This window comes from Rana temporaria, chromosome 8 (assembly GCF_905171775.1).
Source record: "Rana temporaria chromosome 8, aRanTem1.1, whole genome shotgun sequence".
NCBI classification, from domain to species: domain Eukaryota; kingdom Metazoa; phylum Chordata; class Amphibia; order Anura; family Ranidae; genus Rana; species Rana temporaria.
Genome location: NC_053496.1, coordinates 86,097,179 through 86,109,181, shown reverse-complemented (window position 1 = coordinate 86,109,181; position 12,003 = coordinate 86,097,179). Strand labels below are relative to the sequence as shown.

The 12,003-nt window shown below is 42.2% G+C and overlaps 1 protein-coding gene across 5 annotated transcripts in view; it reads left to right on the top strand.

Annotated features, from left to right (window-relative positions):
• Positions 1-12,003, top strand: part of PLCE1 (phospholipase C epsilon 1) — a 509,323-nt gene that overhangs the window by 328,414 nt on the left and 168,906 nt on the right. For all 5 annotated transcript variants that reach the window (XM_040362142.1, XM_040362141.1, XM_040362144.1 and 2 more), the window contains one exon: positions 10,566-10,774. In XM_040362142.1, coding sequence (XP_040218076.1) covers positions 10,566-10,774 — 209 coding nt within the window. The remainder of the gene's footprint in view (positions 1-10,565; positions 10,775-12,003) is intronic.

Here is a 12,003-nt window from a genome sequence, read left to right as displayed (position 1 = left end):
AATATTTTTGCTAAAAATGCACTAAAATACAAACACAGCAAATGTTATACATTTCCTGCTACATTCTTACTAAATAGAAAATCTAAACCTGTATTGATAAAATTAAGTTTTACAATCACTTTAAGGCTTTAGAACCACTTATTGATTATAAAATGTTTTACCAGCATTGTTTTTCTCCATTTTTACTGTATGTAGGTGATACTTATTATAGAATAGTATGTATTTTCCTTCATACAGCCCATACGACTTTGGTTAACCACTATTGTGACACTTTTCTTCTACATGTAAAACAATCTATTTAATCTAATCTAAATTAGTATTTGCGTAGTGTTTTTTCAATACACAGTTTTTAGGGGGAAAAATACACATTTACACTTGAATTTTAATGTACAAAAACACAATTTAATATCAAATTGTTTGGTAAAATATAAAAGATGATGTTAATGCTGAGTAAATAGATACCTAACATGTCAAGCTTAACTAAGGTACTTGGACATGTCCATAGGCAACACTTTATATGCCTTTACAGGTTACCAGTTTAGAGATACACAGGAGGTGTTAGAATTATTGCTCTCGCTATTCACAGCAATACCTCACGTGTGGTTTGATCACTGTTTACATACAGTATCTCACAAAAGTGAGTACACCCCTCCCATTTTCGTAAATATTTTATTATATCTTTTCATGCGACAACACTGAAGAAATTACACTTTGCTACAATGTGAAGTAGTGAGTGTACAGCCTGTATAACAGTGTATATGTGTTAACCCCTCAAAATAACTCAACACACAGCCATTAATGTCGCAACCGCTGGCAACAAAAGTGAATACACCCCTAAGTGAAAATTTCCAAATTGGGCCCAAAGTGTCAATATTTTGTGTGGGCACCATTATTTTCCAGAGTTCACCAGAGCTTCACAGGTTGCCACTGGAGTCCTCTTCCACTCTTCCGTGATGACATCACGGATCTGGTGGATGTTAGAGACCTTGCGATCCTCCGCCTTCTGTTTGAGGATGCCCCACAGGTGCTCAATAGAGTTTAGGTCTGGAGACATGCTTGGCCAGTCAATCACCTTTACCCTAAGCTTCTTTAGAAAGGCAGTGGTTGTCTTGGAGGTGTGTTTGGGGTCGTTATCATGTTGATATACTGCCCTGTGGCCCAGTCTCTGAAGAGAGGGGATCTATGTCACAGTGCATGTTGGTATTCATGGTTCCCTCAATGAACTGTAGCTCCCCAATGCCAACCGCACTCATGCAGACCCAGACCATGACACTCCCACCACCATGCCCAACATACTTGTCTTTGTACTCCTCACCTGGTTGCCGCCATACATGCTTGACACCATCTGAACCAAATTCCTTTATTATGGTCTCATCAAACCACAGGACATGGTTCCAGTAATCCATGTCCTTAGCCTGCTTGTCTTCAGCAAACTGTTTTCAGGCTTTCTTGTGCATTATCTTTAGTAGAGGCTTCCTTCTGGGGCGACAGCCATGCAGACCAATTTGATGCAGTGTATGGTCAGAGCACTGACAGGCTGACCTGGCAGTACTCATATGTCTATTTCCGAAAGACAACCTCTGGATATGATGCTGAGCACATGCTCTCAACTTCTTTGGTCGACCATGGTGAGGCCTGTTCTGAGTGGAACCTGTCCTGTTAAACTGCTGTATGGTCTTGACCACCATGCTGCAGCTCAGTTTCATGGTCTTGACAATCTTCTTATAGACTAGGCCATCTTTATGTAGAGCAACAATTCTTTTTTTCAGATCCTTAGAGTTCTTTGCCATTAGGAGCCATGTTGAACTTCCAGTAACCAGTATGAGAGAGAGAATAACACCAAATTTAACACACCTGCTTGAACAGCAAATGTACACTGTTATACAAGCTGCACACCCACTACTTCACATTGTAAAAAAATAATAAAAAAATATACTGCGCTCGTTTGAAAATCAAAAGTGAAAAAAAGCTGCAACCAAAAAGTGTTATACTACACCAAACAATTTGTAAACAGAGAGAAAGTCGCGCTAATATAGCATAATAGGTGCTGTGTGCTGAAAACAGCTGACCCCAAAAAATTGAATAGAACAAATGATGATGACTTATAAGTGAATATACTGGTCAGTAATTATATCAAAAAGTGATACATTAATACAAAAAAATACATGTGAAAATCAGTGAACAGTGGCAAATGAACCGTCATCCAGTATAGAGTCCACCATAAAGGAAAGAAAGTTCATAACAAATAGTTTCCCAAGTGAAAAGGTCAACAAAGCATCCCAGGAAAAAGGTGATGAGAAAGGCACTTCCACCAAGATCACACAATGCCTCTTACCGAATTTGAATGATCTCTAAATTATAGGAGATCGGGTACAGCATAAAACGATCATATCCTAGAAAGGATTATCCAGCTCGGGATGGTCAGAAGGTGGATGGTCTCATTCGATATGCCAACACAGGATGTATATGGAAAGGAAGAGGGGACTCACATAGTGTAAAATCCTCAAGTTTAATATAAAGTAAAAGGAATTGCACTTACATCAGGTCAATGAATAAACGCATCCAGTAAAATAAGCCGGCCAGCTCTCAAACAAACAGCCCGTATCTTCCGGGTCAGATCACAATGCGCGGTGACGTCAGAACGTCGCCTTCCTACGTTTCGTCTCGAAGGGGACGTGGTCACGGTCAGCTGTTTTCAGCACACAGCACCTATTATGCTATATTAGTGCGACTTTCTCTCTGTTTACTTTACATTGTAGCAAAGTAATTTCTTCCAGTGTTGTTACATCAAAAGATATAATAAAATATTTACAAAAACGTGAGGGGTCTACTTACTTTTGTGAGATACTGTAGTGTGCTGGACCGACAAGTGCGTTTGCCTTTGTTCATGAGCCATATCTCTCCTCTGCCCTTGAAAGCATCAGATCAAATCAAGATCAGTTTGATCAGATGCTTGTAATGGCTTGTTTACATGAGACCGACACCGTCGCTTCTGGTTCTTGACATCACACAGTGGGAAGACATCTGTTCCTCTCATTGTGTCCCAAGAACCGAATGCCGCCGGTCACCTCCTTGCCGGGCTCCCTGATTGCTTGGGAGAGCCCAGTAAATATGGCGGGAGGGGGGATCCCTTTCTGCCACCTATAACAGTAATCCAGCAACACTTAGATTACTTTTACCAGCTTCAGAATCACCGGCTGGTCATCAAGATATCATCCCTCCAATCCAGTGATGTACAGGTAAGTCGCTGGTCAGCAAGTGGTTAAGCAATTCTAAATGTGCTGTATGAACGATATAGCAGGGATGGTACAACCTTGGCTTGCTATATCTGTATTATGTGGTAGGTATAAACAAAAAACTTCAGTAAATAAAGCACATGTAGTAATATCACAGCAATTGAACAGTTTTAAACCATTCACATTAATTAACTTCCATATATGTTTATTATATACTGTATATGTATGCATTAACTGTTCTCGTCGCTAATAAAAAAAATCCTTCACATGAAAAATGAAATACTTCTTTTGTTATAACGTCACACGAACATTGTATTCAGTGTTACCACTTCTATTTGAGTATACGCAAAGTGAAATGCTGACAAGAGGGATTACTTTTTGTGTAACAGTCATTCACATATTTAGATATAGAATGAAAGTTATCTTTGAGAGAAATATGACTCCAGTATTATCTGAATTGTTGTGGTGCCAGTACAAATATATCATGCATAGCCTTTTGTTGAACTATGGGCTTAGCATAAAGCAAACTTTAAATGAACCCTCAGATTTAATAGCCACAATACAGTGATATAAGTCAGGGTCTATATATTTTGGTGTGAATGTAGTTGTTCATATTATACATAATAAGTCCTGAGTGAGTTGAGGCTTGTCTCTTTAATATACAGCATCCACCTGCCTGTGAGTTTGAATGTCAACATAGTCAAGAGATGACTTAAAGATGTTTGAATGGCTGCTTGGAAGTCACGCCAGTGTTTCCATTCTAACTGTTCTGCTTCTCATTGGCATACATGTGACTTATTTTCCAGCAGAGACTTAATATGGCATACATTAATGATTTAATAAATACCCTAACTCCAAGTGTTACTGACCTAAGGGGTGGGTTAGTAATAATGATATATAAAAATAAGTGTAATTTGAAATCACACTTTACACAAATCAATAGGTATGTTGGCAGATACAAATTTTGAGTAAAAAAACCTAAATCGGTAAGCAATATCTGCATATACAGGAAACAAATATGACTGCATACAGTATATGATCCTAAGCTAAGCTATCAGGGTTATTTACCTTTATCAAATATTTTTCCATTTCCAAAAAAGATAACATTTAAAAGGCTATAGTTCCTCTTTAACCACTTGCTTACTGTGCACATATACCCCCTTCCTGCCCAGGCAAAATTTCAGCTTCCGGCACTGCTTCGCTTTACCTGACAATTGTGCGGTCGGGCGACGTGGCTCCCAAACAAAATTGATGTCCTTTTTTCCCCACAAATAGAGCTTTCTTTTGGTGGTATTTGATCGCCTGTGCGTTGTTGTTTTTTTGTGCTATAAACAAAAAATGAGCGTCAATTTTGAAAAAAAAAAATACTTTTTGCTATAATAAAGATCCCATTTTAAAAAATAAAAATGTTCTCAGTTTAGGCCGACACGTATTCTTCTACATATTTTTGGTAAAAAAAAAATCGCAATAAGCGTATAGTCACTGGTTTGCGCAAAAGTTATAGCGCCTACAAAATAGGGGACATAATTATGATTTTTTTTTTATTATTTGTTTTTACTAGTAATGGCGGCGATCTGCGTTTTTTTTATTGGGACTGTGACATTTTGGCGGACTCATCGGACACTCTTGACACATTTTTGGGACCATTCACATTTATACAGTGAACAGTGTTATAAATATGCACTGATTACTGTATATATGTGACTGTCAGGGAAGGGGTTAACACTAGGGGGCGAGGAAGGGGTTAAATGTGTAGCCTAGTGAGTGATTGTAACTGTGTGGGGGGAGGGGACTGACTGGGGAGGTGACCGATTTGTGTCCCTATGTACAAGGGACACAGCATCGGTCTCCTCTCCCTGACAGGACGTGGATCTCTGTGTTTACACACAGAGATCCACGGTCCTGCTCAGTTACTGGGCAATCGCGGGTGGCCCGGCGGCCATCGCGGCCACCTGGCACGCGCATCTTGTTCCCATTAACGCGGCGGGTGCGCACGCCGCCAGCAGTGCGCCCCTTAGCGGCTTTAAAAGACGAGGACGTCATATACGTCCTGTCAGAACAACTGAGCTACTATGCCGCCGTCAATTGACGGCGGCTGGTAGATATGTGGTTAAAACATAAGTGTTGAAAATAACAAATATTTATACTTGCGTAGATGACCAATACTGCAGCTGTCCCTTGCTGGCTCTACAGTGGATATAAAAAGTCTGTTAACCACTTAAGCCCCGGACCTTTAGGCAGCTAAATGCCCAGGCTAGGTTTTGCGATTCGGCACTGCGTCGCTTTACTAGACAATTGCGTGGTCGTGCGACGTGGCTCCCAAACAAAATTGACGTCCTTTTTTCCCCACAAATAGAGCTTTCTTTTGGTGGTATTTGATTACCTCTGCAGTATTTATTTTTTGCGCTATAAACAAAAATTAAGCGACAATTTTGAACAATATGCAATATTTTTTACTTTTTGCTATACTAAATATCCCCCAAAAACATATATAAAAAAATTGTTTTTTTCTCAGTTTAGGCCGATACGTATTCTTCTACCTATTTTTGGTAAAAAAAAATCGCAATAAGCATTTATCGATTGGTTTGCGCAAAATGTATAGTGTTTACAAAATAGGGGATAGTTTTATTGCATTTTTTTTCTTTTTTTACTACTAATGGCGGCGATCAGCGGTTAAAATGTCAGGTTTCTGCGATGTAAAAAAAAATGAGACAAAGATAAATCATTTCAGAACTTTTTCCACCTTTTTTGTGACCTATAAAAACTGTACAACTTAGTTGAACAACAAACTGAAATCTTTTAGAGGCATCTAGGCGAATCCCAACATAATTGTCAAGATCCGTGCAGAGCTTGGACCGGCCCTGTGACATCTAAAGCCTGCTTTGTCATAAAAACAAACTTAATCCCAACAAAACCATTTCCACTGCATTTCAGCACTGTCACAAAAGGACCAGCTGACATCATGTCAGTGATTCTCTCGTTAACACAGGTGCCGGTGTTTACAAGGCCAAGGCTGGAAATCACTCTGTAATGCTGATTGAGTTAAAATAACAGACTGGAAGCTTTAAAAGGAGGGTTGTGCTTGACATCATTGTTCTGCCTCTGTTAACCATGGTTACCTGCAAGGAAACACATGCAGTCATCATTGCTTTGCACAAAAAGGGGTTCGCAAGCAAGGATATTGTTGCAACTAAGATTGCACTTAAGTCAACCATTTTCCCGGATCATCAAAAACTTTAAGGAGAGAGGTTCTTAAAGTTCAGGACCATCTCCTACATTTGATTCAGCTGCGGGATCGGGGCACCACCAATGAAGAGCTTGCTCAGGAATGGCAGCAGGCAGGTGTGAGTGCATCTGCACACACAGTGAGGCAAAGACTTTGGAGGATGGCCTGGTGTCAAGAAGGGCAGCAAAGAAGCCACTTCTCTCAAGGAAAAACTTCAGGAACAGACTGCTATTCTGCAAAAGGTATTTTAGTATGGCACATGGCAAGGGCTCGTTACCATTCTCCCGGTACATTTTCTCACCATATTGCCCTGTAGGGCAATCCAGCTCTTCCGCAAATGAGAACCATTCCAGATCCTCAGGTCTGGGCTGCCAGAGGGCTAGTGGGACTAAAGCATATTGTTGCTGATGGCAAGTTACGTAACTTTCCTGACATTAAAGCTGCATTTAATTTGCCAAACTGGATGTTATTCAGATACTTACAGCTATGCGTTCCTGCAACAAATCCTTACTACTCTCACCTTGGATTCTGATCCAGTGGAGTGTTTGTTTACCTCCAGAGTTTTAGACAAGCCACTGTCTTCTATCTATTTCCATCTGTCCATAGTATCCACTGATAAACTGGCTTGAACACTTATCAAGTGGTGGGCAGGCGTTATCATCCACCGCCCACCAGCAGCAACCCTCTGTTACCAGTGACGTACACGTGACGACCTTCCCCTGTGCCCTCCACAGCCAGCCTGGGACACCAGAACCCACCGGCGCCACCGAGCCAGTCAGGATTGTGCTATACGGAACCACCCTGGACTTCTGTTGAAACGGACAGTGTTGCTCCACTTCATGATATGCCTGAAAACAACCACTGTTTAGTGAGTTTTTAAATACTTGCAATTAAAGCCTGGTACTTTTATACTACACTCAGATTGGCGCTGCGCTGTTTGTCTTTTATGTTTCCACTACCAGAGTTACTTCTGCTCTACAGCCAGCTGCCTTTCTATTGTCGATCTCTAGATCATTATCATCCTTGAGGTATTCACCCAGGACATATGGACTTTCTATCTGGATTAATTTTCAATTAATACATTTTCTAACTATCCATCTTCCAATCCTCACCTTGGTTTGAATGATTTTTATACATCTCCGATGCTCAACCAGGATAATGTTATTTCCTTACCAAACTATTTTTACACACAATCCTTACTTATATGGCTCAAGGATTGATTCACCTGTAGCAATACCACCGCCCGCTTGGGAGTGCCTTGGCGTGACAAATAATATTGTTGTCTTCCTGATCTGACCAAGGAGGAGTAAGAGGATTGCTTATCCTCATATGTGACCACAATGAACTGTGTAAGAGACTGTTTCCTCCAGCTTAAGTTCCTACGCAGGGCTTATTTCACTCTGAAAAGGTTGATGGCTATTTCCCCTCTACTCCAGTGTCGTGCCCTACATGTGATTTGCCAGACGCATCCCTTCTACACATGGTTTGGTCCTGTCTGTCCCTCCGTTTAGTGGCGGTGCGTCCATTAAGGGCGTACGGACACTGCCCCCTCTCTCCAGCCACCCCCCTTTCATGCATTGGGTGAATCTATCCATGGCCGCCGCCACCCCCCATTCAGGTGTCCGGCCCCTTTTCGGATGCCGGGGCGACTGAATTACAGCGGTGGGGGTGTATTTTTGAAGCACCTGATTAGAGCTGCAGGGACCTTTTCTGCCCACATTCACCCTGTTATTTGTTATTACTATATTCCTCTTTTTGTAAAAATTTTTTAGTTTTCTTGGATTTGCCCAAAGACTATTCTTAGTTTGTTTCATTTTAAACAATACATGTTCATTGAAAGAGCTGATCACATTGACCTCCAGAGACAGTCTGTCTGGTCACCTGGGCTGCCTTAAGTGCTGTGTTAATTAACATGTTAATTATATAGTTGTCTGCTAAGCTGTTGCTAGAGGGGAGGGGGAAGTATCCATGAGCCTGCCCAACTTCATTATCTATCCCCTTGTGTCAAAAGTGTAAAAAAAAGGCTGTATACTGTCCAATAAATCATTCATGATTCCTACAACCTATTATCGGCTAGACTTGAATTCAATGCAGCTATAATTAATATATCTCACTGATGGTCAGACTGGAGGAAGCGGTATTACTGACGGAAGCACTTAGCAGAGTGTGGGATAGGATCTGTCACAATTGGTGACAAGCTGTGGGATGCTTCCTCTTGCCTAGGCACACCCAAACCACCACGAGACCCTCTGCACCTAACAGCAAATTGAAAATCCCTATGCCAAAATCAAGTGCAGCACCTTGAAGGATCTCTTGGAAGCCTGTGGAAAAGTCTTCAGCAACATATCCAAAGCAACCCTCATCACCGAACTAATGGAGATTGACCAGGTCAGCAACCCACCAGCAGATACCAGCAGAGTTCCAGCGTGACGTCCAGTGGCGCCTGGCCTTGTATGGTACTCACCCCCCACAGGAGGTTATCTGTCAAGCGCTATGAGAGGTTTCCCAGCTGCGAATGGCTGAACTCCAGTGGGACCAAGGAGCGTCGGTTATGTCCAACCGGGAAGCTCCAGAGGCCTGCAAAAATCTACCCTATGCAGCCTTCCACATTTTTCAAGACGGAGAAGATTAAATATTTGAGCGGCAATGCGGGCTCCAAGGTTGTGATAAAGCAGATTGGGTCACGCTCCTGGTCAGCCGGCTCAGAGGAAGGGCTGCTGAGGCGTACAATAATGTCCCAGACGAGATCAGCCAGGACTTTGACCGGGTAAAATAAAGACTATTGGCTCGCTTCGGCATTACTCCAGAAGCACACCGTTTAAGGTTTCGCAACTTCCGCCGAAAGGAGAGAGAGCCATACACAGAATGGGCTCATCAAATGACCAAGCAGCGAAGAGTTGGATAACCAAGCTGTTACCATGGCAGATGTGCTCCAGCTAATCCTCCTGGAACAATTCTACGATCATACCCCATGTGAAGTTACAGACTGGGTAAAGGATCGACGGCCAGTTACGGTAGATGAAGCTGCCACCCTAGCTGACCAATATGTAGATTCAAGGCGGACTGTACAACCAGAGCCTAAGACCCCAGCTCGGCCTGTCCCCAACATTCCATGGAGTGCTGCCCCCAACACCAGCCGTCGATCTCCTGTCCCACTCAGCTACCATCTTCACGAGGGATGCAGATGCAACCAAGCAGGGCATGTTAGGAGGTATTGTCCACAGAATGTTTTCCAGGACACGCGGAACCACAGGCCTCTTGGACCTGCCCGGGCTGCTGCACACTGTTTTGAGAGAGATGATGTGACTTAGCCAAGTGAGGAAAATATTGGAATTCTACATGAGGCAGACACCTGTGCAAGCTGATGCTATGGATAATTGTTTGCCCCATTGACAAGCCATGTGGATTAATGGTTGGGCTACCCAGACACTGCAAGACATGGGAGCTACTATTACCCTCATGCAGTCCCGGATGATAACCCTGGCAGAGCAGACTGGACGATCTGTGGCTGTGCGGGTGGCCGGGGGAAATGTTATGCGGGTCCCCACTGCCAGGGTTCACCTTAATTGGGGTTCAGGGAGCCAAAGCTGGAATAATGTGGAACTTACCTTTCGGAGGTTTTGTTGGGCAACGATTTGGGATGTTTAAATTCAGCCTTCTCCCTGGATGTATCGCCGGAAGCCGGCCCTTTTACAACCCACCAGCAAGCCCGGATGGAGGTGCGCTCTGTCGTTGACAGAACCCCGGTAAGACCTGTCACCCCTGACCTAGACTGTACTACCCCAGCTATTACTACCCCGACTTGGGCTTCTCCCCAAGACTTTGCACAGGCAACTCTCAATAGATCGGCCTGTGTACAATCAGCTAGCCCTTACATGGATCGAATTTGACCAGTCCCTGCTGAACTGGGCAAATTTCGATCCATGTATGGCTGGCTTTAGAAAGCATCAAAATTAGAGACAACCAGACAGCTAGTATTTTTTAACAGGAAGTGAACAATGACCAGCTCCTTATTTTTGTCAATACAAAATATTTCTAATTACTGACATGCTTTCTGAATGTGTACTTTTGAAACCAGTAACAAAACTGTAATATATTCACAGTTTGTGTCTGACTACAATGGGCAAGACAACTTTTCGCAGCGAATAGGGAAGAATGGATTGAACAATGCAGAAAAGGAAACGACCGTGAACAATATTATGCAGACTATTCGCAGTTGCAACCGCAGCTTAGAATCAGAGGAGGGTGAAGATAATGTCAGTGAAAGCAGTATCTTCAGAAAAAACTCTGTGATGGACCGAAATCGATTACAGTAAGTATGATACCTGAGCTTCTTTGCTGTAAATATGTTATTTGAATTGCAAATGATTGCCTATTTTTACCATTGTTTTCATATACAGAGGTTCAAGCAAGTCATATTTTATCTGCAAGCTCACAAATAGATTCTTTGGCTCTATGTTTTTTCTTCCACACAAAAACTATGCTTTGAATTTTGTTGCTGAAATACTTGTAAAAGATATATAAAAGAAACCTGTAGTGAGAGTACCATAGACCAGTGGTTCTCGACCTCAGTCCTCAAGTATCCCCAACAAGCCATGTTTTTGGAATTTCCCTTAGATAAAATAGCTTCTATGCCGGTACAGCCTTGTCTATGGCAGTGGTTCTAAACCTCAGTCCTCAAGTACCCCCGCCGGCTCATGTTTTCAGGTTCTTTATTTTACACAGCTGCCTTAAATCAATATCAATTACATGGTATTGATTTAAGACAGCTGTGCAAAGTAAAGGAAAACCTGAAAACATGGGCCGGCGGGGGTACTTGAGGAATGAGGTTGAGAAACACTGCCATAGAAGAGACTGTACCGACATACGTCAAAAGATCCAGATCTTGACGAAGTCCCACCCACGGGATGTAACACCTCTGGTGGTGGATATCATAGTGTTGATGAGGTAGCCAGTTTATTGATCCTTTATGGGAAGGTGTAATTGACCCATCTAACAGGGGTCCATACTATGGAGTGAGCTGCTAGTGATACCATTGGTGGAGGCTCTGCACGCTGTCACCTGCATGATTACTTGAATCACGAGTGGACACACAGGAAAACTTGAATTACTTCATATGAACTTTATTCGGTTTATTGTGATTTGTATTCAGCAATTTATATTGATATAGCGCTGCACTAATTTACCTTCATATGTGTTCAGCAGCTTATGTATTTATTGTTTATTTGCTCTGATTGTTTTTTTTATATATAACTATGCATTTTCCAGTGGAGGTAAGCAATGGCAGACCCTATACTTTTCTCTTGAAAGGTTTTCTTTGCTAAAACAAAATATGAAATAAAAGGCTCCCTTATATAGTACAGTGCCGAGGGATCCTTTAACCACTTAAGCCCCGAACCATTTTGCTGGTCAAAGACCAGGTCACTTTTTGCGATTCGGCACTGTGTCGCTTTAACTGACATTTGCGCTGTCGTGCGACGTGGCTCCCAAACAAAATTGAAGTAATTTTTTTCCCACAAATAGAGCTTTATTTTGGTGGTA